General features: G+C 43.6%; 1 protein-coding gene across 1 annotated transcript; it reads right to left on the bottom strand.

Annotated features, from left to right (window-relative positions):
• Window positions 1–28: 28 nt before the first annotated feature.
• On the bottom strand, window positions 29–18,691 carry arhgef19 (Rho guanine nucleotide exchange factor (GEF) 19). Its single transcript, XM_085394692.1, has 16 exons — window positions 18,338–18,691; window positions 6,806–7,514; window positions 6,215–6,709; window positions 5,495–5,627; window positions 5,327–5,412; window positions 4,964–5,220; window positions 4,710–4,870; window positions 4,448–4,600; window positions 4,069–4,198; window positions 3,842–3,916; window positions 3,664–3,753; window positions 3,409–3,572; window positions 2,328–2,486; window positions 2,160–2,239; window positions 1,966–2,070; window positions 29–1,842 (listed from the first exon to the last, which is right to left on the bottom strand). Exons 2-16 carry the CDS (start codon window positions 7,491–7,493, stop codon window positions 1,688–1,690), a joined length of 2,931 nt encoding a protein of 976 aa, XP_085250818.1. The 5' UTR covers window positions 7,494–7,514; window positions 18,338–18,691; the 3' UTR covers window positions 29–1,687.
• Between the last annotated feature and the right edge of the window lie 3,924 nt (window positions 18,692–22,615).

Below are 22,615 nucleotides of genomic sequence, written 5' to 3'. Positions count from 1 at the left end.
TAATTCCAAACAACATATTGTAAGGATCTGTTTATTTCAGAGGCAAAACATTTACAGTAATGTGCAGAAATCCAGAAAACATCCAGTGTCTGACAGCGCTTGTAATTACTGTGGCGTTGGGAATTAAACTGACTCCAAATGTCATATTTATACAATAGTATTTGTCAAATCTTAGTTCATATAAATTACAGTCATAACGTTTTGCTCTTTATACACAAACCCATTTTATCGGAAAACACATTTACATCAGAATCTCCTTAGAGAGGAACCAGCTAGAGGAGTAACTATAAATACACATACTGCAACTGCAACAGTTTAAATTAAAACTAAGAAGTGAGATACAGAAATAAGCTGTGTTACAAACATTTCATGTGCCGCTGGATGAATTTACACTGGAATCTTAATTAAAGTGGTTCATTAACAACAGCTTTCAGCTCAGTCACACTGTGCTATTGGTCACTTGTGAATTTTTACACAAAATAATTTGAAGGATGGAGACCTATACGCAAGTTAGTGCTTAGTGTATGCAAGCAGTTTTTTTTTCAGTATTTCTAGTATAACGGTATAATCAATTATATTGCTAATTTGGGTCAAAAAAGTTTTTAAAATGATTACATGTAACGCTAAACGTCCACATTTACCACATGGATGGTTAATGTAAATGCCCGACAAGGTGAAACTGGTAGGTTTTTCAGTTCCTGGTTTTATAGGTCAACAGCTGCTCGCTGCGGCTTTGACTTCATGCAGATGTTACTAAAACAGGAGTAGATGTTTCAATGTTATGTTGTTGTGCACCAGTCATGGTGCGACTGACAAATTAGAGATGTCACCAGTGGATTCTGAACAAAAGTGGAAGTCTATGGCACAGAGGAATACACACAATATATCAGGGTTTGGCTACATATGTGGATACAGTGTAACCGGTATTAAACCCTACGACTTGTTTCATTTCTAAAATACCGTCCTGAAAGCACTTCATCACAGCATGGGTACTGCAGATCATGTCCAGATAAAAAGGTATCATCCTCTAGTAAAGAGGTAAGCATGTTTGACCAAATTCTTATCACTTTAGGGTGTAGATGGCAATAATGCGCTGTTGCACTGGTAAAAAAATCGTATATCACGTGAAGATATGAATGTGAAAAAACTGCCTGTGGTGTGTCCTGAGGCATCTCAGAAGCAGCACCCGCATCAAGCACATTTCTGATTATTAGAAGAGTGAACCTGCAGCACCCCACAGAGGCCAGGAGACAGCCCAAAGTAAGATTGTGCCCCACATGAGCCATGATAGAAAAACAGTGACAGACTTGCTTAGTGATGCTTACATTTACTACCTCTGGTGATGAACGTGCACATATTTAAACCACATTCTTCATTCTTTCCAGCCTGTAAAAATGGTACCGAATCATGCATAAAGTAATCCCCCTGTGTAGTTTACAGTCTTACGTGTGGAAAGTCTAAACTACAAATGGAAAATGAGCATTAGAAGCTTTGCACTCTCTTTCTGGAGCTAGTGTGCCAAAGGAAACTGCTAATGTCAACCACGGGGATAACAATCAAAACACGTTGGCTTGTTTTAGCACCTGCATACTTTACGGAGGTCCCACGTCCATCTAAAAAAGAAAACAATCATCCACAAGCTTCAAAATGCAACTTTAACACATGACAAGTTGCAAGTTAAAAAGAGTTAGTGCTCTCCCTTCAGTTTCTGTGTGACACATTTGATGCGGATATTTTCTCTGAGGTTGCGGAGGCGCGCGCTGCGACTTGTGATTTCCTCCACGTAGCATTTGGGGAACCAGCCCCGCTCCCCGTCTGACAGCCTGATGCCTTCCACCCAGCCTGTTGAAACACAGCAGCCCTTAGACATCAAATAAACAGCTGCGTGTTTAATGCATCCATGTTCTGTTCATTTAGGTTCAGGCTGGAGTGGTAAAAAAAAAAAACAGACTGCCCGATTCTTACCATCACTTGTAATTGTCTTGGCGTGAAGAATGTCAGCTTTTTCCAGTGTTAACTCATCGTGCTCTTGAGCCTGGTAGCTTTTGATGCACTGAACTTGCGATATATCTAATAGGAAAAGGCACGAAGCGAGAACATGAATGAGGAGGTGAATAGTGTTGCCTTAAATCTTTCTGCACTGATAGATCTCCACTGACCATCATTTTCATTGGCTTGCTCGATGTCTACGAGCGGGTCAGACGGAAACATGGCGGTGATCCATCTCTGCTTCCCGCTCCTTGGCAAACACAAAGCCGACAGGAGCGGTTAAACAACTTAACTTGTCCAGCTGTGACTGAAGCTTTTGACAAAGACATGACACTCACTCGGTGTGTGATTTGAGCAGAATCTGATGTTTGAGCTGCTGGCCTTCACACAGCTGTAGGTGGAAGATGAAGCCTGAGATCCCCTGCAGCTTCTGACTGAGATCCTTCACTTTCAACTCTCCGATTTTAGCGTGTACAAACACCATAAACTTCCATGTACTGCAAAGGACAATGGGTCATTTTAGTATAATGATCAATAGCAAGCAGTATATACAAATTCATAGATAAAACTACATCTCAGTAAGTTGTTGAACCACTAGCACCACCTACCCATTCTACTTGGTTTTGGTACTCTACAGAAGGAATGAAGCAGCAATCTTTTCCTATTTGGTGCAGGTGTAGCCTGTAATATTGGAAAAACTCCACCACTCCTCAATAAAGAGCGTTCACTACAACTTTGAAATGATTTGCAGGGATTCTTCCTTGTAAAGGGACAATCGAACCAATATTATGGCAGCAAAATGCTGCCTACAGCATAATAGAGTCACCTGATCACCTCACTGTGGGGTTAAAGGTCTGGGAAAAACACCAAATTGTCAAACTGAAACAACACCTTTAAACTAGGTAGATACCACCTTTAAGATCATCTTCTCATGCATATCTGAGCCGCTTCTGGCACTTTTACCACTTTTTAATGCTCTGCGGAAGTCCTATTATGACCCTCTGCATTTGTTCCATTTTGACACGGGATCTTAAACTTCGATGTGAAAGTGGGACGACTTTCATGCTGAGGGTGATCAGTCTTGATGAGATCAAGAGACCAAACAGCAGCTTTTGGTCAAAGAGTCCCCAGATCTCAATAATCAAAGCGGCGGGAGCACATCCTGGACTCCCCCCACCCCGACATTTATGGGGCTCTGCAACGTGAATTCATGGCCCGGGGTTAGACTGTCAACACAGACTTCTACTGCCTGAGACAGACCGGTGGAAATGACCCAAACTGGGGTCCTCGCCAGTGTGCCGCTTGCAGTTTACTGAAAATGGATGAATTTTTCTGGCCACACCTTTGGCACTTTTCATGTTATGCATCATTAGAGTAATATTTCAGCTTTTCTTTGTGTGCACACTGAATGTAACTCACTCCTTCCTCCTGGACAGCAGCAGGCAGTCATTGAACAGGTGGAGGTACACTGGCTTGGTGGGTAACTTGAGCTTTGATCCAGAGATGCTCATTGTCTGAGTGTCTACTTCCAGGAGTTCTCCGTGCTTTACCAGCCAACGTGACTGGGAAATAAGAGGAAAGATCTACAAAGAAAGGAAGCAGGCTCTGCTTTAATGAACAAAAAAAAAATACAAAAATGTGATAATAAGAGGAACCTTCAAACGCTTCCCTCACCTTGCCCTCAAAGTGGATTTTCTTGTTGAGATGGATGAGTTCCTCCATCCTTTTCATCGACTGCACACTGGAGTTACATTCTTTGATGATCTAAGAAGACAAATACCAACATGGTGATTACTGTCATGTCTCACTACTGGTACTCGTCCAACTGGCTATTACAGATGATAATCACCACCTTTTTTAGCTCATTGAAAGCTTTGGTGGCGGTGTCCTCATCTCGGGAACCCGGTGTTGTCCTCTTTAAGATATTCTGAAAAGTAAAGATGGTTTTGAAGATGTTCCAAGGAGTAAACAATACTTTTGTGTGGTGATGTCGCAGGGGAAAACGAAGAGTTATCCTGTATGCAGTTCCGTATGATTGGGTTTCAACTGGAATTCTGCAGTGAATGTTTAAGCGTGTACCTCCACTAGCATTTTAAGCCGCGTGATCCTCTGAAACGGGAGGATTAGGAAAGAGGTCAGAGGAAGTCTTTGGCAGATGGGGTCCTCCTCCAAGCGAGCCAGGATGCCGGGGAAACGAGGGTTTTCGTGCCTGAGAGGACAGGGCGAGAAATGTTTTAATGACTTTCAGAGAAAGTGAATCAAAATTCCAGCATCCAATTCAGCTTGAGAAAACATGCTCTTAGTCGAGATGAATCATCTGCAAGTTAAGTCATGCAGGCGTGAAAATACACCAGAGCACTCTCAGACAGCCACACAACAATCAGACTTTATGCACTGCGGTCAAGCACGTGCAGATGTGTGCTCACGTCTTCCGGGGCTGATGTGTTTCTACACTCACAGCAAACGCTGGTATGTCTGCTCCTGGTAAGCCTGGTTGGTGACATAGGGTAAATAAACCCTTCGCAGAGACGGGCAGTGGTCCAGGACGATGTCGCACACATCGAAACGGAGAATGTCTTCTTCCAGCCTGTGCTCCAGATCCTGAAGAAATCTACAGGCAACAAGCGAGGAGAGACTCAGAGAAGGAGATGTGATACTGGAGATGTTAGCACACGCCGACCTCAGGGTAACAGAAGGACGTCAGCTGCGTGTTACTTCACCTCTCACTGACATCTTTGACTTCGGGCAGCTTGGAGAAGAGCCACTGCTTTTCCTGAGCCCCGAGGCAGTCTGCGAGCTCCGGTGATAGCATGAAGTGGTCCACTGCGATTGTCAGGCTGCGAATGTACGACGCCTCGGACGTCACCAGCTCAAACTTTGCCTGAGTTTAGATAAAAGCAGCAATTCAGCTTTATAAAGAGCAGTAAGAGTGAAATAGAGATGAAATGAGACGGAAACGTAATATTTTACTCACCTCCTGTAATTTCCTTTCTTCGTTGCTGAAGTTGTCGAGCTGCCCGCTGCTTCGAACATCAGGTATATCCTGCCACAGTGCAAAAGCAGAGCCTCGCGATGAGCGAAAGGAGCTGGATGGGGACAGATTTGATGGAGACGGGATCCCATCAGAGCCCTCCTCCCTGAGCCCCTCCTCCTCTGTGCCCGGCTCCTTCCCTTGCTGCCTCTGGATCTCTCTATTGATGGCGACGTCGCTGTATTCCTGGTACAGAATCGCTGCAAAAAGAGCAAGTTTGTTCCAGGAAAGAACAGGTAAGACTTTGTAAAGATTGGAATATCTTACAGTTTTGGAAAAAACAAACAGTAAGTGAAGCGAACTTACAGCTGGGTAAAAACCGTGACAGTCGATTTGAACTAGGAACAGATGGATGTGTGTTCAGGTCCTCCTCTATGGATTTCTTACGCATTCTGCGAAACGATGGGAAATGAAACTCTATGTTTGATTTATTCTTTACAGATTTTAAGTAGCACTATTTTTGCTACTATTTACCCGAGCTTGGCGCTCCAGCGTTGCAAAGGCATCCCATTGTCACTGCTGGGAAAGGAAGGTGCTGGTCCCACGGGACTCTGGGGAGCGCTGTCACTGGAGCCTCCTGAGCTCCGCTGCTTTGAGTTTGACTTACCTTAGGAGAATGAAATGCAGATAGTGGATGTGAGATTTATGGCATTTATGACATGACCTTCTGAGACCTACTCTGATAGACCGCATGCAATAAAGGAGACAAAGAACTGTTGTACTTTCTTTTTCATGACTTTTTACACTAAGGATTAACCTGAGGCTTCTTTTCTGAGAACATAGGAAAAGCTATTTATCACTGTCAGTTTGTACACTCTACAGTCAGCCTGTGCTTGGTGCTTGGCAGCAATAGCAAAGTTATTAGAGATGATGATTTCATGATTGTTGCCTGAGTGGTTAGGCTTTGTTCCACTAACATTCACCCCTCGAGTTTAAAGCACAGCAGAACTTTTAATGTGGCTGAATCCTGCAGTCATTGCAGCTTGTGGTCACTCTTGCCTCTGCTCAGTAAATGCTAAATTTCTAATAGGCATTTAAGAAACTTTTGGAAGAAGTAAATGAATAAACTGCCCCAAGCAGCATGCTGTGGTAGTCATCTTATTAAGTCATCTTTAATTTGTCTCACTGATCTGTTATAATCCGTTGGGCTGCTTTGGAAAACTCTTGATTGATCCATCACTGTTGTCTACTCACAGTCGGTGTTGGGGTTGAGGTTGCTGGAGCTCTGTCTGTCCCTGGAGGCTACCCGAGCAGAGAGCGACTTCCCCAGCTTCAAGGTGAAGGAGTTCTTCCTTTGCGATAGCTGAAGCCTCGATATTATCTCTGAAGCTGAGAAGCGCCGCCGTTCCTGGTCGCCTTGGCGGGTGCGTGACAAAGAGCTCCCTCCACCCGCGGCGATCGATGTGTCCATGCTGCCACTCACCTCTCCTACACATGGCATCGAGTCCTCTATTATCTGCAACGGTTCTTCGGGTAGATTAAAAATATCATCGTGACTGGTGTTTGAGAGATCCGTAGCACCGTCTGTGGATGAGGGACTTGAAATGGTCTCTAGTGAAGATATTCCGCTGAGGTCTTCCTCTAAGAAAGATGCAAAAGGTCCAGGAAAGATGTAGTCTGCTTCCAGGACTGGGCTGCTGAGCGATTCATCACTCGGACTGTCTGGGGAATAAACCTGCATCTTTCTCCCTGCGCATGAGAAAATTACTTTATTAGATGAGAAGAAAGAATGTTAAGGAGCTTTAGAGCCTAATTTGCCAAATCAAACAAAAGGTTTACACTCACGGATGGATTTCTCTTTCAGGGAAGCCTGTGATGTTCTCCTCTGAGGCTGGCAGGAGTCTGGGCCCTGAATGCCAGGACATTCTGGTGACGACGGTAGCTGAGATTCCAAGGAGTCTCTGTTTGTGTACAGAGAGGACAGAGGGAACGATAGAGGGAGGCTAAGAGCAGCGTGGAGAGGACGACATACTGTCGTGACCGTTTGTGGCTTTTCAGTTTCCTCCTGCGAACGAGTCCTGCTGCCATTTTGGCATTCAAGCTCGCCGTCACCTGCGGCGAGTGTGGGAGAGTTCGAATTCAGATTTGTTCCACGCTCGCTGTCTGTCCTGCGGCCTCTGCTGCATGTGTCATTCTGTTCGTTTAGCGTCTGTCTGCAACCATTCAGATGCTGCGAGTGTGTTGTGCACTGTGCGTGTGGTATAATGGCCGGCCTCGAGGAGCCAAAACCATTTAATTTGTGAGTCGCTGTTGGCTGTAGCTCAAAAAAGGCCAGCGTTTCCTGCTGGCACACAGCAACGTGCTTGTGGTGACACATGTGGATGAGACGTCTGTCCTCGGTGGATTCACTCAGACTCTGGGACTCTGCCGAGCCGCCCGGGATCCACATGCTGGGGGCTTCTCCTGGGCAGCGAATGGCATGAAGGTGAGGCTGGAAGTCAGGCAAAGGTGAGAACCCATACCCGGGGAGCATCGCTGAACGGGCACATGAGAGCTAAAAAAGAAGAGAGGGAAGATCACAAATTCTTATTTTCTAATTCAAATGCAAATGAGCTGCAGACTGGAACTTTGTTAATAGCTTTGGTAAACAGTGGCTCATAAGGGACTGGATAAAAAAAGGATTTAGAAAATCTACATTCAGGATTTAGAACTGCCTAAAAAATAGCATTTAATTCTGCAGTAACATCTGAAAAACATGGAGCAAACATAATTCCTCCAACCACCTTGCTGGACAGAATGACTACAGCAGCATACCACTTATCTTGCAATCGAACATGGTCGGACGCGGCTCAGTGTTTGCAGCCTGGCTTAGTGTCGCCAGAGGATTCCTAACAATCGATCGAGTGTTTCGGTGTTTTCAGTTCTAATAAGCAGCAGTCCAAATTCTGGAAGTTTGTGAAACCATTTAGATCATTTATGGATGCCGACTGTGTGGAGGTGGCACAAGAATGACCTTCTAAAACCCTTTCTTCACATTTTACAACTCGTGCAGCAGGATAAAGGCACATATACAGCTCCATGAAAAAGGACCCTGAAACTGACATGTGCAGACATGCGCGCACACGCACGCACGCACGCACATTTAAGTCTGATGCAGTGTCTTCCTGCTCTAATTAAAGGACTTTTCTCCACACAGCATTCACCCCCTGTACTTAACATCTCCACACACACGTGCACACACTGCAGCTCCAGACAGAATACCACAACAGAAGAACAGACGGAGGAAGAGATCGTCAGCACTCTCACCTTTCACCTGAGCTCTACACTCATCTGTCAGTCTGGTTGTTGTTCTGACTTCCTGTCAGCTGCTGTCTTCAGCAGGCACCTTTAGTGATTGACTATTTACAGTGAGTGTCTGCTGAAACACAGCAGCGGGTCATAAAGTTAGCTCTCCTGACAGGCTCTTTATACACACACACACACACACCAGTGGAGCTCTGTCTCTGCTTACACTGCTTCCTGGGCAAGTAATCCTCAACTTTTGGCCTAAACACCTAGGGAAAAGAATAAGGCAGACACGAACGTACAGCACACACACACACACACACACACACACACACACACACACACACACACACACACACACACACACACACACACACACAGGGATATAGAGGTAGGGATTATTAAAAAATAGTTTTTATATTCAAGTCACATCCTCGCAGGAACCTAGGCATGTGGTTCTGGCATAATCACACTGCTGTCGATGGCAGCACACCAGATTCTTCTGTTTTCTTGGCAATAATAACAAAAAGTTAATTTCTTTGTCAGGTCAAGTTTTTTTTTTTAAATATATGTTCTTGTGGCTGAAGCACTTGGTTAAACTGTACGTAGCAAACAAATTTGCAAGCACTAATACCGTTTTCCACACATGCACGCTCACATTTGTGCCACATTTGTTTTCAGTCACTTCTTTTTTTTGTTCATTTTTAATAAAGATAACTACTGAATGCTCATGAAAAATATATATCTTGCAGCATAACTTGTTAGCACTGCAGGATAAAATATGTTAGCCTGCATGTTTAATTTTAAATCTATCCAGCTTCACTTGATTATTTTAAACTCCTGTAAACTCACAGAGTGCAAAAATAGTGTACTGTATGACAAACTTTTCTATCGGTATTTTTCCACAACAGCCCACACACACACACACACACACGCGCACACACACACACACACACACACACACACACACGCACGCACGCACGCACGCACACACACACACACACACACACACACACACACACACACACACACACACACACACACACACACACACACACACACACACACAGTGCAGGCTCTCTGTAGCCAGAAATTATACCCTTTAATTTGGGGATGTTTTTTTTGTAATTTAGAGTTTAATCATCATTCTCACACTGCAAATGTTTACGAGAAGCTTACATTTTACATTAATGTATCCCATTAACCTGAGTACCTGTAATTGGCATGCGCCTAGTGTCCCTTAAGTGGATAAAAGCATACACTCGTGCTTTCACTGAGAGTATGTTTGTAATGTTGCCTGTTTGCCTGGAGAATCACGGACTGGAAATCACAGTTTACCTTCCTTTTTGTTGAGCGCAGATGTGTATGCTGTGAATATGAGGCCGTTGAAAAGCCACACCTGTTCTTGTGGCAAAGGTAGGCAGACCAGTCAATCCTATCTCTCTGTTTCTTTCTTACACACACACACACACACACACACACACACACACACACACACACACACACACACACACACACACACACACACACACACACACAGGCTCAAATGGTTACCTGTTCCCCGCTGCAGACAAAGGCAGCCTTTATCTGTGTACCTGGGCCAGGCCGCCCTGAGCACAGGACACCTGAGAGGGTGTGGGAACTGCTTATACTGATCCACTCATATAGTGCAGCCACTGAGCCATATAAACACATCTCGACCACTGCTGCATAATGACACCAGCTTACTGGTATCTGCATGTGATTACTGGCTGGTTATACTCTAATCCTGCTGTAGTGTATGTCAAGTATTAGCTAAACCCTCTCTACCGCTGTCGTTTATAGTGCATTGTCTAGCAAATAAGGGAAATAATCTATCCTAATGAATGAATGTTCACATAAGCCTTTAACAGCACGTTAAATGTAACATAAATCTGCGCAGCGCATTAGTTTCATCTTTTCATTTGACCAAGAGAAAGATTTAAAGAGCTGAGAATAAATCCCACTGCTGTGTTTTATCAAAACATGAAAGCATCCGATTACATGTGGTGCGCATTCCTCTCCCTGATACAATTATATCTATGCACTATTAAAATTTCAATTCCAAAGACGTGTAATTTCCCTTGTCACAGCAGGGTGTTATTTTGTGACTGTTGTGGACTTTGCTGCCAGTGTTTCCCCCCCTGTAATTTCACTAGGCTGCTCTAAGACAGCGTGTCTGCATACAGAAGTTAATGAGTGGCGCTGTGGCGTGCATTTAATGCCAGCAGCCAAACGAGGAGCACTTTTAATTGTGATACGTCTCAAAATAATCCTTTAATGGGGATAAGCGCAGGAATATGAGCATAAATCTATTGCTGATTCAGCACGTCAACAGAGCCAAAACGCTGTGTAATCGCATAATTAAAGTTTGTCTGATGTTTGCTGCTGGGAGTTTAAAACAAATGGATTCATTGCTGGAGCTGTTTGTGGTTTTTGACAGTGAAGATGTACATGTCTACACTGTTTATTTTACTAATGCTAGGGTGTATAAAGGTAGCACTGCTTTAAATGGGCACGTAAGCAAATCTATCACAAACTTGTTGGTGATCAAGATATTATTCAAACATCAACATGAACCCGTCCCACGCAGCACTTACTACTGCTGTTATCTCGCTGTGATTGACCTTTGATCTACTAAAACACGGCAACCACTGTACATTCCCAGTTCCCACTTGGATTCAAAAGTTACCTTCTGCCATGGTGCAGCTCCACGGGATTTTTCTAACTGGCTAGCTGACAACAATAAACAGCCAAAGTAATCCAGCTATCAACACAGGCACTGTAATTTATTTTAAGTCTTTTCCACATTTGCGTCTGTAAATACTCACTAGAGAGCTGAACGCACATTAATCGCAGCCTGAAAGAAGTAACGCTGATCTGAGCCCACGAAGACTGAGCTTGTGGTCTCCAAAAGTACAAAAACTAAAGGATTTTTATTTTCAGGGATCATAAAACTAAGAAACGGTATAAGAGTAGATCTAGCCTCTTCAAATAAAAAAAAATAAAAAAAGTTTTCACTGATGCCATTTCCCTGGCCGGAAACAGACAATGTCGTCTAACATCACAAACTAGGAAAAATAAAGCGTGTTGATGATTAGTCAAGATAAAATAGATAACACTTAAAAATGTACATTATTTTAGCTCTTTGGAAATGTGTTATCTCAATATGTCAGATAAAGGCGCACCCCCCACCCCCCAACAAAAATCTCTACGTTGAGTAAGACTAAAACTAGGTTTAGTAAAAAACTTTCAGTTGCTGAAATAAAAAAAAATCTAGTCATTTTAAAAATAACAAAAAATAGAAACTAGCTGAAATGATGATCTGCACTCACCAAACAAACTGAAACAAAGTAAAAATACCGAGCGTTTCATCACCAGCGCGGTGAGGATCTGGTGCATTTGTGTTTGTGGGACTGGTGTCTACACGACTTTGGGTCTGCTGCTTTCACAGACTCTCATGTTTCTATCAAATGTTCTGAACAGCTTTGAATCTTCCCCCCATAAATGTGCCCCATTTTATAATAACTAAAAAAGACCAAAAATAACCCTAAAAACAATAAATAGAGATAAAGATACTTTGTCATTTAGTGACTCTCCGTCAACCAACGTCAAGGGATAAAAGCGGCTTTTTAAAAAAACGACACAGACATAGTAGCAATAAAAAAAAATGTTCATATGGTTATTTACAAGAATGCAAAGATTACAATAGTGTGCATTTGCTTATATAGTAAATGTTAAACAATAAATGATTAAAGCCACTGTGGAATCCAGCTTAAACTAAACTGAGCTTAAAACAAAAACACTGCCAGGCTGAATGGATAAACTAAGATAAACTAATCCTGATCATCAGGATCCAGTATAAACACTTTACTTTCCTAACCTTCAGGCCAATGCACACTTTGCTTTGCTATGATGCTGCAACCCACACAACGCTCCATAAGAGGCGCCAGTGATAAAATACAATAATTTAAGGTTTTAAGGTTGCAGCGTTACGATGCCTTATGACAGAAATATGAATAACCAGGCACAATGAAAAGATAACACACACACAGTCACACTTTTTTCCATGACTGCCCGTCCTCAGTGTGTTTGGTCAGACAGACGTGGAGTGTCCTGGCAGTGTGGTGCGACCATCTCACGTGTATGTGTGAGATCGCAGTTCAGCTCGGTCACATCGGACCACTAATTGCCAAGCAGCAGGCTAAAGAGCACAGCACTGTCTGCCGAGACAAGACGTGACATCATTCAGCGTCAGGGAAAAGCACCTTCCTCAGCTCTCTGTTTTCTTCGAAATATTTCCATTGAGCGCTGGGACAGATGTGAAACAGCTTTCAAAATGGAAAGCATAAAGCGTCTGATGCAGTATTCTGTTGTTGCAACAGCATATTTCACAGCATCCTACAAGCTGCTGTAGAGCAAAAAACGATGTCTAACTAGGACTAATTTGATGCAAATTATGATGCGTTGGCATACGAACAGTTAAAGGCAGCTGGGAACTTGTCGAGAAAATTTAGATCTAACAGAATATTACAGCAGTAGGCATGTTTAGCAAATGAGTAAATATCTTTGAAACCACAGCCTTTGGAGTTGTTATTAATGTTGCAATTGAACCTTGTGCTTCAGTGCAGCTACCATAGTTTTAAAAACAGCATTTTATGGATGATTATGACGGCTTAAATCATTAGAAAGTGTTTTGCTATTTATCTGTTAGTATTTTCTGATTGCTTACAGTTGATAACGCATCTATAGTGCAGTTGCACTTTCCCGGCTGATTCTTAAAATATGCATTTAATTAAGGTGAAATTAATTCAACCGCACTGATGGAAATTTGCCTCAGTTCAGGTTTATTTTGTGCACCGCTTCAAATGTGCAACACTGACACGTGTGTGGAAAATAAGGTGGTATTCATGGTGTTTCATTTTAATCTTTCAAAATTAAGCTGTGCTGAATTCTAGTGAAAGAAGTAGTCCAGGTTGACGCGCTAATCAGCATTTCTTTTGTCAGATCAAACATGTCAGCAGTTTTAAAGCAGATGGGTGAATTTTAGGTCAGGCAGTTTAGTTTCTTGGTATTCGTACTTCTTCTTCCAGCCTCCACCAGTGGCGACAGGTGAGTACCCCGGAGGCTACAGAGAAGGTTGGTAGTGGTGGTGTTAGTGGGAGGGTTACCTAAATGTTTACACATGGTGTGGGTTCTCCTAATCCTCCCCTAAAGCCTCAGGCAACTTACCCATGACCTACTGGGACACTATGAAGATGCATGCTGACAACCCAGCTAATAATCGCACAAAGCTACAACTCAAAAGGTACACCTGAATGTCTGTGTGCGTGTGGCAGAGAGAGGGACTCCCAGCCTTTAATTGAAACCGACAACATGTAGAGAGGCCCTCTCTAACCTTGTCTCGGCCAGTGGGCTTCCTGCTAGCAGAGATGAACAAACAGTGAACCCTCATTTAACAGCCTGGAAAAATGGCGACCATCTCACGCATAAACGCCAAGACTTTTGGACCTTTAACCTTTCTCCTGCCCCCCACTCCCGGCTTCACTCATCCGCCATGACAACTGCAGTCAGATAAGCTGATGCACAAGAGACACGCAGCCAGGATAGCAACGACACAAAGGAGCTATTGACAAAACTTATGGAAATAACCTGATCTAATTATGGTGCTTTGTCAGGAGTCGCAAAAGCTACCATGTAGATGGAGAGCCAAAGATCCAACAGGTTGTAAATCCAGAAAATCTGATAATGAGCACCTTCTGACAGAGGATGGTTATCAGAATGCAATGAGATTTGAAAAAAAGGAGAGCTGTTTTAGCAGGTTATGCGGAGATATGAAAAGTTAAACCCAATCAGATTAGTTAAAATTCAGCAAGCATGTCGTTTTTATAGTAAACGTTCCATTATACATATCATCAAGTCTTCAAATATCTTCTTTTTCTCCAACCACTAGATAAATGCCTTTAGATATTCATACATATTAGATTTAACTGACTCTCTTACCTGACTAGCTAATGCTAGTATCCTATATATTTTTTCTCTTTAGCTAATTTGAGCACCAATTCACAGAAGAAGTTCAGGACACTTTACACTGTACCTTAAAATATTAGCAAGAAACCCCAATGCTATATATCCAGAGGCTGATAAAACATATTCCTCCATGCTAAAAAATATTTTAAACACAGTACTCTGATACTCCTGGGTGTCTTTATTCATTACTACAAACATAAGCAAATCACTATTGTTCAGAAGGGTTAAAGAAATCTGAGCTGGCAGCAATCACTTCAGAGTGTCGGGTCAGAACACTTGCAAATGTTCAGATGTAAGAGGAACAAACAGGCAGAGTCCAGGAATAAAGTTGTCATTCTTTGTATTTCCAATTGAGAATGTGCCCGCAGCTGGGCGAGAGAGTGTGTGTGGGTGTGTATGTGTGTGGTTTGGTCTTATGAACGCACACACTGTCCGTTGTTCGGCTGCCGTTTGTCCCTGAACTAAAGTTGCGGACATGCACCCCGATGGTGCATTCAGGGGGCATAGAAAATCCCATACACAAACCTAACCCTTTTGTACAACTATAGTTTAAACTCAGTCCTACATATACTGCTCTAAATACTCAAACATCTAATCCGGATTACTCCACAGCTGAAAATAGTTCCTGACAAATGATTTGGTTTGTTGATAAAAGTTTACATTTTGTTTTCAAGTGGCACAGTGGAGCAGAGGTTGCCTCACAGCAAGAAGCTCCTGAGTTCGACAACCATTTGACTGGGTCTTTGTGTGCATGTTCTCCCCGTGTCTGTGTGGTCAGACTGGCGACCTTGTAGGTGTACCCTCCCTCTCACCCAGTGGTAGCTGGGGGAGGCTCCAGCCTGTCACAAACCACATCCTTTCAATTTATTACTCTGGGTTGTTTTGTTTTGTTATGTTTTTTTTGTTGTTGTTTTTTTTAGCCCAGAAGAGTTCTAATAACTGACTGCCATTCATGCAACTGCATTGGTTTCATTTTAGTTTATGGCTTACATCTGTCTGCTGAACAGGAGGATGGGGGGTTTGTTAGTTCTTCAACTGTCAATCAGAGCACTTTGATTCCTAATCTGATCTTTTGCCACGAGCTCTCGAGAGTTTGACCTACTTTACACCAAACTGCTGCTGCATCTCTCGCATTCATCAGCTCCTGTGTTTGCACACACGCTCTCTGTTGCACTTTTAACTACAGTATCTCTCAGCACCGAGCCCTACCCATGCTCCTCGCTTTTATCATGCGGACAGGCACGGACAAGCTATAAGTTGTTTTGAAATGTGATCAGGCAAAAGTGGAGCACGCCTGATGAGGTGACCATTCAGAAATGATTCGTGTTTAGCTGAGAGCTAAAGCTGTAAACTATTCAAAACCAAACTGTGAATACGAGCAGCATCGAGGGGATTAGTGGGTGTGAAAGAGAGCTGAATGGCCTTTAAATTGGGAAAGAAGACATGCTGCAGATGAATGTGAAAGCAACACCTGGTTTATGTTTTTTTTCCTGAAGAGCACAGATGTGCAGAAAACATTTTAATGAAGGGCACTGCTTCCAAACCCAAGAATGCATTATCGTGCACGAGCCCAAATGAGAACACACGATGCGTCTCACTGGCCAAGTCAATAACCTGGGGCTACAGTCTTAGACAGGTGTGCAGCAACGCAGTCAGGGCAGTGCTCTGTACACATCGCCCCTGGGTTTAGATTTCAAAATTCTGTTGGTTTTAACCTTTGTATATGGGCCAAAAAGCCCTCTGACAGAGCCATGGACTGCTGCCTAAAAAGTAAAAAGTTTATGTTTTCAAAGCGAGGCTGGAGCCTCCTGCTTGCCTCAGAAAAAAACGTTTCTAAATACAAATCAAAGCCATTGCCTTGCTTATCATTATTAACTGAGTGCAGAGGCTTTTAACTCAGTAGGTGGCCTGTTTCAGAGTACAGGTTTTGAAGACAAGTTCACGTCCAACTTGAGAGGCGCCCTACCCCCAGATGATACGCAGGAGACACTTTTCCACATTCCCCGGATGACTCGGCACACTCATTCCTCTGAAATTGACCGCTAAGCTGAGGCAGGAGACAAACAAAGAAACTCGAAATCACACAAGCAGGAGCAAAAGGCTGCTATTATGGGCTGTTAACACTGCTGCTATTTAGGCCACAAGCCAAAAAAAAAAAAGGAACATGACCAAGTAAGTTTAAAATATCAGTGTCACTCATGGTTAAATGACAGGTTGCTCTCAGTCAGTGCTGCTTAGTGATCTTAGCCTAGTTTTTAAGGAAAACAGGTGAGTGAGGAAACCAGAGCAGAGGCACTTATGACAATTTTTGTGAACATCTATAAATCCCATGAGGTAAACAGGGAAGCAGTTGCATGCAAGGTTAGCAGGGATAGGTGAGGTGGGAGGATCGAGAGGTGTGGCATCCAGGATTGCTTTCCTAAACTTTGCACACACCTACACAAACATGTGCACATGCACACACAGACATACACACACACTCAGACAGCCAGTGTCTGAGTGGCAGGTGATGGGGCAGGTGCTCTGCAGACATGCAGTTGTGTGGGGGAGGAAGTGTTGGGGAAAGGCAGGGCTCCTGCGGCAAGCAAAGTTATAAATCTGTGATATCAGCAGGCGTGCAGAGTGAAATCAGAACTTCAGTCATTTGCTGGGAGACCAAAAAATGTAGTCAGAAAGAAAAACAAGTCAGTCATCAAACATCTTTCTTTCCCTCCAATGAGAAAAAAGATAGATTATCAGAGAGACGATCTCCAGCCTGTAATAAAGTGTAGTAAAACAGTCCAAGGTCCTGATTTACACTTTCTGCCCGTATGATGTGCATATGGCTCATTCGAGACAAACACACCGCAGTAAATCAGATAATCCACAAAACCGCTCACAACTATCTAATTGTGCTCCAGTCAAAATATGAATCTCCAGACTATCCATACACATCATCATCGTCGTCATCGCCATCATCATCGGCAGCCGTCAACTCACATGACAACGCACTTAGTCATCAGGATAGCAGAAAGAGGGCCAGCCATCACCTGGGATTTTGCTGATGATAGTAGAAAGACATTCAGAACAAGTCAGAGTGTTCTCTCTCAGTGGGTGAGCGAGAGAAACACAGCAGCTTCCAGCTATTAAATGTCATCGGTGCATTACTGTTTTATTCACTGATGAAGTGGCGTCAGCAATTTGGCCAGTTTGGGGCTTTTGAATAAGCCCTTCGTGTCACATATGCAGATGAAGGCATTAATTAATACAAGCACTCACACGTTTCGAAGCACACGGAGCCAGAAAAGGGAAGGGTTAGTAACAAGCTCTTAGCCAGGAGCCACAAACACAGAGGTGGATTTGAGTATTATGCTAAAATCTAACAAGGAGGAGAACTGAGCAGCGTGTTTGAGCTGAAGTGCCAAGTTTCAGCCCTGTGTAGTTTTTAACAACCCTTCATCCAGCATATTCCAGACATGCACTTACCTGCCCCACTCTGCAACAACTCACTGCTCCACTGTAACCATCACATTCAAGGCTCACCTTAGTCTACACTGCCTAGGGAGCAGCTGGAAACATTACAGATGCAAGAAGCAGCTTCTTCCAAGAGAATACATTAAAGCAGAAGCTAATAATCTCACTGGCAGGATACATGCATCAATTTGAGTTGGGTAACTTGACTATCTGCAGACTTTGCCTAAGCGGGGAAGCCAGCACAATGGTTAAGCTATTAACTTGATTCTACCACACACATGGCTTTAAAGAATGTGTTCAAATGGACGCCTTTTGTTGGTAGACAATACACCTGATAACCCGTCTCATGACTGTGCTTCCTGTATCCAGCTGAGAGTTTATAAGCTGTCATATTTATGCAATGCACCTGACGAGCTGCACAGCACTACTTTCCTCAAGTGTATCACACAAAGCACAGCCTGCACTCTCGGGCAACTCAACTTCCACTCACAGCAGCCGTCTGATATCAGAGACAAGATGGAATGTGTGTGTTGGTTTCATGACTTAATTTGTTATTTCAGAGTTATTGCTGGTGTATGTTTAGTACTGTACCTCAGTGGCGTTAGCAGCCTAATGTGTGTGCTGGATGGAGTTCAGCAGCAGTGTGTGAATCCAGGCCATCCCAGGGTCAGACTGGACTCTGTTATCCATTGCTGCCTTGTGTTCCTCCCGGCTTCTCTCCTCCCTCGTCCTCCCTGTAGCTTTAGACACAGCCTGGACTTTTATAAACTGCACTCCTCCGCTCGGATCTTCTCCTTGTTCTTGTTCCCCTCTCCAGAAAAACAAAAACAGGTTGAGAAAAAACAGCCACCGCTTGCTGCACTCAGAGCTACTTGCAATGCAGATCCCCTCTCTAAGCTCTTCTGCTCTCCCTTCCCTCTGCTTTTCCCTCTCTCTCTCCCTCTCTCTCCCTCCCTCTCCCTCTCTCACACACACAGCTACTGTTAGGGAAGTGCTGTCTTATTTTCTCTTATTCTCCTCCCCTTCTCTTGCCCGTTCTATAAAACTGATAGTTATTTAGTTTGCCATTTCAGCACCTGCCCTGAGATTGAAAGGGAACATAAATTGGAAGGATAAGGTTGCACTTCTATGGAAGTGTTGAACCACTAAAAACTCTGAATGTGAGGGCAGTGGGGTATCTACTTTATCAGAAAAGTGATTACTTTTGTGTGTGCATGCATTGGGAACCGTCCTAATGTGTGAGATTTGCACATGGGGATTGAAAGGCAGAGATTTGCATGTTGGATTTTGTGCGTGCAGCTCCATTGCTAGAAATGCCTCTGGCTGCGGGAGCGAGCACACGCCTGCATGCAGCTTTCACCAAATGTCAGACTCCGAGATGGAAACGGAGAGAAGCTGCAAAGGAACGCTTGAACCGTTTATAGAGGGATCAGCAATGTTCAACAACCAAACATGAAAAAGAATGGCAGTTGTGAGTTGGGTTAACTCGGGACATTGGTGTACTAATCAGTGGGAGTACGAGTACGACTAATAGTGTGTGTGTGTGTGTGTGTGTGTGTGTATACATACGTATACATGTGTGTATATGTATACACACATGTATATACATATACATATATGTATATACTAGGGGTGCAACGATTTTCGTATCGATATTGAACCGTTCGATACAGTGCTTTCGGTTCGGTACGCATATGTATCGAACAATAAAATTTTTTTCAATTTTTTTTTTTTTTTTTTTTTTTTTGTGTCCCGTTTGGATCTATAGCCATCAGAATTGTTGTCTTGAGGCCAAGAAAGATGCCAAGAGGATTTATTTTAAGTGGATCATCATATTGGTCCATTTGATTGACCTTTATTATAATTATGAATTTATTTTATTTTCAGTTGCAAACGGGACAGACATGACTGTGGGATAGGACAGGGGGAAAGAATGAAAGAAAGAGGGGGAGAGAAAGAAAGAAAACCAAAGGGGAGAAAAAAAAAAGAACAATACAAAATTTGTAATTTATTTTATCAACTTTCCTTCTGACGATGCTGTCTGTGTTGAGCGCTCAGTGAATCTGTGTTCGACTACTCCGCCTAGGCTCGAGAGTGCAGCCTAGGCGGAGTAGTCGAACGCAGATTCACTGAGCACTCAACACAGACAGCATGGTCAGAAGGAAGAGCGCAGGGCAAGCTAGCGAGACAGAAGTGGACCTCCCCACCCTCATTCAGATCTGGCGTTTGGAATTATTTTGGTTTTCATGTGACGTATGACCCTGAAGGTAAGCGAGTCATGGACTAAAGTAAAACAGTATGTTGGATGTGCCATGCAATGCTCAATTACATGGGTGGGAGCTAGTGTGTTAGCGCAGTTAGCTCGTTAACGTGTTGGCCGTCTAGCCCCTCTGTATAGGGTAGCTCGTTAACGGAGATTTGCCGTGTTGTGGCGTTAAGGTTATTTCAACGAGATTAACCTGAAAGCACTAGTGGGAACACAACGAATATGACTGCACATTTACACCGACATCATCCTTGTGCAAAGACAAAAACAACAAGCATGCATGCTACAAACTTTAGTCGAGTCATTTAGACAGCTGTTAGCACAGGATTCTCCTTATGGAGACCTGATATGTTTAATATGCTGCTGAGAATATAGCCCAGAAGAAGCGGATAGTATAGCTTTTATTTTGGAAAGAGACATTTCTCTGTAATAAACTCTCTTTTCCAAAGATGAGTGATTCCTCAATCAGATACAGGGCTCGCAATATCGCTAGCCCGACGTCCCGGGGCTATCTCTGCCCTGCCTGTCGGGCTATTGTAGGAAGGAAAAATATATGTCAATGCTTTTGCATTCTTTCAGAAATGTAGCTGGGTAATTATGTCATTGGGTGAGCCACTGTCAATATGTGACATATTGAAATCGTGTTTGAATTTGCGCTTGTTTTTTTGCTTTCACTTTGCAATCGCGCGAACTGTGTATAGAGAGCGACAGCACTGATCTGTGAGTGATGATAATTTGTGCACCAATTCCTCTGACATCGTCTTATTAATCGTTAGCTTATATGCAAACATGACAAGTGAAATCTCCCGCAGCTTAAACATGTGAGAGGTTGATCGCGCAGAGAATCGCTGAGCTTATGTGAGTGCGGCAGGATATATATTTCACTACGATGACCTGGATGACTGAGAACCTTCACAGACAGATATATATTTTAGTTCTGCTGAGCCAAATAAGACAGGTCAGGGTGAAGAAGTGACAGCCAAAGAAAAGCTTACCACAAAACGGAGAAGTTATGACAAATCAGACTATAAGGCAAAAAGAAAGTGCAGCTTTATGGTTTCATGGACAAAAGAATTTCTGTGGCTGCAATATGACGAGCAAAAAAACAACACGCACAAGGGTTAGGGTTAAATTTAAAAACGTTACTTTTGTGTTAAAATATATATTTATAATTTTAATAAATGACAAATTAAAAAGGCATGAACATTTTTTTTTGTATCGAAAAAATATCGAACCGTGACACCAAAGTATCGAACCGAACCGAACCGTGAATTTTGTGTATCGTTGCACCCCTAGTATATATATATACACACACACACATATGTATGTATATATATATATACACACATATGTATGTATATATATATATATATATAAAAAACAACCAGCACGCCCCTGCGGGCGGCTTATCCTTCAAGCTCGGGTCCTCTACCAGAGGCCTGGGAGCTTGAGGGTCCTGCGCAGTATCTTAGCTGTTCCCAGGACTGCGCTCTTCTGTACAGAGATCTCCGATGTTGTTCCCGGAATCTGCTGGAGCCACTCGCCTAGCTTGGGAGTCACCGCACCTAGTGCTCCGATTACCACGGGGACCACCGTTACCTTCACCCTCCACATCCTCTCGAGCTCTTCTCTGAGCCCTTGGTATTTCTCCAGCTTCTCGTGTTCCTTCTTCCTGATATTGCTGTCATTCGGAACCGCTACATCGATCACTACGGCCGTCTGCTTCTGTTTGTCTACCACCACTATGTCCGGTTGGTTAGCCACCACCATTTTGTCCGTCTATATCTGGAAGTCCCACAGGATCTTAGCTCGGTCATTCTCCACCACCCTTGGGGGCATCTCCCATTTTGACCTCGGGACTTCCAGGTTATACTCGGCACAGATGTTCCTGTACACTATGCCGGCCACTTGGTTATGGCGTTCCATGTATGCCTTGCCTGCTAGCATCTTGCACCCTGCTGTTATGTGCTGGATTGTCTCTGGGGCATCTTTACACAGCCTGCACCTGGGGTCTTGCCTGGTGTGATAGACCCCAGCCTCTATGGATCTTGTACTCAGAGCTTGTTCTTGTGCTGCCATGATTAGTGCCTCTGTGCTGTCTTTCAGTCCAGCTTTGTCCAGCCACTGGTAGGATTTCTGGATATCAGCCACCTCCTCTATCTGCCGGTGGTACATACCGTGCAGGGGCCTGTCCTTCCATGATGGTTCCTCGTCTCCCTCCTCTTTCTTGGGTTTCTGCTGCCTGAGGTATTCACTGAGCACTCGGTCAGTTGGGGCCATCTTCCCAATGTATTCTTGGATGTTCCTTGTCTCATCCTGGACTGTGGTGCTGACACTCACCAGTCCCCGGCCCCCTTCTTTCCGCTTAGCGTAAAGCCTCAGGGTGCTGGACTTGGGGTGAAACCCTCCATGCATGGTAAGGAGCTTTCTTGTCTTTATGTCAGTGGCTCCTATCCAAAGCAGCTGGATAGCGTAGTGGTTAGACTACACGCCTTTGGAACAGAGGATCGCAAGTTCGATTCCTGCCTGGGGCGTCTGTATCCACACGTGTATATGTATACATATACACGTGTGTGTGTATATATATATATATATGTGTGTAT

Source organism: Rhamphochromis longiceps, linkage group LG20 (genome assembly GCF_057381845.1).
Source record: "Rhamphochromis longiceps isolate RC_006_pf linkage group LG20, R_longiceps_female_GT1.1, whole genome shotgun sequence".
Taxonomy (NCBI): domain Eukaryota; kingdom Metazoa; phylum Chordata; class Actinopteri; order Cichliformes; family Cichlidae; genus Rhamphochromis; species Rhamphochromis longiceps.
Note: the sequence above shows the minus strand (reverse complement) of the source record. Positions and strands in the feature narration are given on the sequence as shown.